A 4,203-nucleotide genomic window follows, 5' to 3' on the forward strand; every position below is an offset into this window, starting at 1 on the left:
TTTTTTGGGTAAGGTTCGTTGATAGGTTTTCATTTGTTGGTTTTGTTTTTGTTTTTAGTTAGATCAATTGGCCAATCCAGGACCAATCTCAAACCAGACTGATTCTTGCCGATCCAGAGTCTCCAGACCGATCAGTCGGTCCAATCAATCGAGCCCTTCTTGAACTTCTTTTCGTCTATTGGGTCTGGCCGTCTGGGAAGATCTATGGCTTCCAAGAGCCCACTCGCACAAACTGAGGCTTTCACCTGCAAATTCCCTCCATTTGCTGTTTGTTTGTCAAACCGAAAACGCCAGTCGACGCAGCGCTCGAGGTAGAGAGGTCGCAAGAGGAAACCCTATTTTCAGTTTCTGTTAATCTGCGTTTCGGATTCAGATTGAACAGGTACGAGTTCCCCCCCCAGACATTGCAAGAATCTCTAGTTTCCGACGTTTGATCTCATCTCTGTTTTCGTATTTGTATCGATAACTTCAAAGTCCAAAGTACTACTTCATCTGGTAGTTTTGGGTAACGGAATGGAAACCAGACACCCTTCTTGTTTATCTTTTCCAAATCTAAGGATGTCTGAGATGAGAAAGGATTGGGCACAATGACAGTTACTTTTCTGGTGATTTCGAATTCAATCTTTGAAGCTTAAAATCCATTTGTAAGATTCTTTAAAATGTTTCAGAAGAGAAAAAATGGACTACGATTCTTTAATTTGTATTTTTTAGGCGTGGGAGGTATCTGTGAACTTTAGTTGTCTGTATGCTCAGTGCAATTATCTGGGCCACGAGGATGGAAACTCCAGTTTCCTCTGGTACTGTTTCTAAACGCTCCTCTAGGAGGACTGTGGGTTTGCGAAATTATGATGAGAATCTAATGGACGAGCTCATTGAGAAGCATTTGGGTGGAACTCCTAGGAAACGGAATAGAACAAAAGAGGACATGGAAAAAGAAACTGAAACTGAGGCCATGATTGCTCTATCCCTTGGGTTCCCAATTGATGCTTTGCTTGAAGAAGAAATTGAGGCAGGGGTTGTCAATGAATTGGGTGGAAAAGAGCAAAATGACTATATTGTGGTGAGAAACCATATACTGGCAAGGTGGAGAGATAATGTCCGGACTTGGCTTTCGAAAGGACAGATTGGGGAAACTGTTAGTAATGAATATGAGCATCTGATCTGTTCAGCTTATGATTTTCTACTGTCCCATGGGTATATTAATTTTGGAGTTTCACCTATTATTACATCTCAAATTCCACATGAGGCTACTGAAGGATCTGTAATAATTGTTGGTTCTGGTCTTGCTGGATTAGCAGCAGCCAGGCAACTTTTATCCTTTGGTTTCAAGGTGGTTGTCCTGGAAGGTAGAAACAGGCCTGGAGGGAGAGTTTATACTCAGAAAATGGGTCAGAACGATAAGCTAGCGGCTGTAGATCTTGGTGGGAGTGTTATTACGGGTATCGATGCCAACCCTCTCGGAGTTCTTGCAAGGCAACTATCCATTCCGCTTCACAAGGTTAGAACTAAATGCCCCTTATACAAGCCCGACGGGGCACCTATTGATGAGGAAATTGATTCCAAGGTGGAGATCATCTTTAATAAGTTGCTGGACAGGGCCACTGAGTTGAGAAAAATCATGCGTGAACTTGCAAATGACATTTCTCTAGGATCAGCTTTGGAGACACTGAGACAGTTGTATGGTGTGGCTCAAAGTAATGAAGAGAGGCAACTTCTTGATTGGCATCTTGCCAACTTGGAATATGCAAATGCTGGTTGTCTTTCAAACCTTTCAGTTGCCTATTGGGACCAGGATGATCCTTATGAAATGGGTGGGGACCACTGTTTTCTTGCTGGAGGTAATTGGAGATTGATCAGAGCAATGTGTGAAGGAATTCCCATATTCTATGGAAGAACTGTTCATACCATTAAGTATGGAAATGATGGTGTGGAGGTGGTTGCTGGTGATCAAGTATTTCAAGCTGATATGGTCCTTTGCACTGTGCCTCTTGGTGTCCTGAAGAATAGAACCATAAGGTTTGAACCAGAATTACCTGAAAGAAAGCTTGCAGCTATTGAGAGATTGGGTTTTGGTTTGCTCAATAAAGTTGCCATGATTTTCCCCCATGTTTTTTGGGGTGAGGACCTAGACACATTTGGCTGTCTCAACAAAGACAGTCATAGACGTGGAGAATTCTTCTTGTTTTACAGCTACCATACTGTTTCTGGAGGTCCTGTTCTTGTTGCACTTGTGGCAGGAGAGGCTGCACTTGCTTTTGAGTGTGAAGATCCAGCTGTTTTGCGTCAGCGTGTTCTAAGCATCCTCAGAGGTACTGCATCCTTTTAGACAACAGGTGACAATTCATATAGTTGCCTTGCTTTATAAAGTCACCATTTTAGTCTATATTTTATTGTAATATTATTTTTCTAATCTGACAGGTATATATAATCCAAAGGGCATTGATGTGCCTGATCCAATTCAAACAATTTGTACAAGATGGGGTAGTGATCCCCTTTGCCGTGGTTCATACTCCCATGTTCGAGTAGGATCATCTGGCAGTGATTATGATATTCTTGCTGAAAGTGTGAACAGACGACTCTTCTTTGCCGGTGAGGCCACAAATAAGCAATATCCAGCTAGCATGCATGGTGCTTTCTTGAGTGGCTTAAGAGAAGCTTCATGTATTCTTCGTGCAATGAGGAGTTGGCAACATAATTCTGGAAAGTTCATGCAGAAGAATGTAGGAGCATGCGATGATTTGCTCATAGATCTATTCAAGAAGCCTGATTTAGCATTTGGAAAGTTCTCATTTATATTTGATACTTCAGCAGATGACCCAAAATCTATGGGGATTATGAGAGCCACTTTTGGGAAGTCCAACAGTGAAATTGATGGAAAGTATAACTGTGGACACGAATTAAAGGACTACCTACTGTCCTTAAATCTACCATTGCATCTGTACACTGTATTATCTCGAGAACAGGCCCATGAGCTTCAATTGGTAACTGGAGGGGATGAACATACATTGTCTTTTTTATACAAGAATTTTGGATTGAAGCTAACTGGACGTAGTGGCTTAGGAAGCTTGGGTGATTCCTTAACTGTTGGCATTGCTAGTGCACGGAGAATCCAGGGCAGGAACCATTTAGCTTCTGCACAAGAACATGTTGTCTAGATGTGCCATTATCCCAATGTATTAGTTCCCAAGTGCTTCATTTGTGAGCAGAAATATTGGGGTTCATATACATTCTTGATGAAAGGGATACTAGAGAACCAATGTGCCTTAACACATCTTGTATATGATTTAGTCATGGAAGTTTATTCATCTTACAACCAAGAAAAAATTTCTTGGAGTTGACTGAGGTAGCAAATTCATTTTGGATTATTTCAACTCTGACCAACTTGGTGGTTTGACTAGAATTACATCTGCTGACTGTGGACATCATTCTCTGTATGTATGGATATTTGTGTAGGTCATTTTTCATGTAGAATTGTGAGCAGATCTCTATTGGGGGGGACAAACCAGTAACTGATGGCACCAAAGTAGTTCTGGATGAAGGCTCGGTAATATCTGGTTATGTAATTATTTTTTCCCAATTCCCATATATTCCATTTTTGGAATTTATTGAGACCTTCAAACTCTTCTGCTCTTTATGGTGCATTTTGCAAGTGTAAACTAGTGTGTAAAATAACATTTCTTTTGGGAACAAGACATTTCTTCTTCCTATGGATCATATGATTTCTTGGGCTTAGCTGATGTTGAAGTGTCAGAATGATGTAGAAGATTGAATTTTTGCATGTCGTATTGGTTGCCTTCTGGTTCCAAGTTCATGGACAATCACTTCATGGCTATTAGGGTGAAACTGTGGTATAGGTAGTGATTTTGTTAAACCATGGAGGTTCTTTCCACCCTCCTTTCTTAATATTAAAGTTTTCTGATCTCTTTTTCACAACACAGGCGCACACACCTCATACCCATGCATCCAACACTTGATATGTACTGTGGTTAACCTCCTGCTCTTTTCTGCACAGGATCACATCATTTTTCTACCCCTAATTTTCTCATTCATTGATGTAATAAAGTAGTTTCCTGAATAGACGGTTTCAAGTTACTAATAATTAATGTTCTCAATATTTTCGTCATGCTATAACAGGGTTTAATTACATTAGTGGCTACGCAGCAATAATTTTTTTCTTAATGAATTTGGATTTCATCTTGCTTT

General features: G+C 40.5%; 1 protein-coding gene across 2 annotated transcripts; it reads left to right on the forward strand.

Annotated features, from left to right (window-relative positions):
• The first annotated feature begins 73 nt into the window (after positions 1–73).
• Positions 74–3,714, forward strand: LOC122058737 (lysine-specific histone demethylase 1 homolog 2-like). 2 transcript variants are annotated; one of them, XR_006133896.1, is made up of 3 exons: positions 74–2,309; positions 2,419–3,343; positions 3,454–3,714. XR_006133896.1 is itself a non-coding variant. In XM_042621404.1 (2 exons), exons 1-2 carry the CDS (start codon positions 746–748, stop codon positions 3,153–3,155), a joined length of 2,301 nt encoding a protein of 766 aa, XP_042477338.1. In that variant the 5' UTR covers positions 74–745; the 3' UTR covers positions 3,156–3,714. The 2 variants fall into 2 exon arrangements, 1 of the variants encoding a protein (XP_042477338.1); XM_042621404.1 differs by having other exon boundaries at positions 2,419–3,714.
• The last annotated feature ends 489 nt before the right edge of the window (positions 3,715–4,203 follow it).

This window comes from Macadamia integrifolia, chromosome 13, assembly GCF_013358625.1.
Source record: "Macadamia integrifolia cultivar HAES 741 chromosome 13, SCU_Mint_v3, whole genome shotgun sequence".
Taxonomy (NCBI): domain Eukaryota; kingdom Viridiplantae; phylum Streptophyta; class Magnoliopsida; order Proteales; family Proteaceae; genus Macadamia; species Macadamia integrifolia.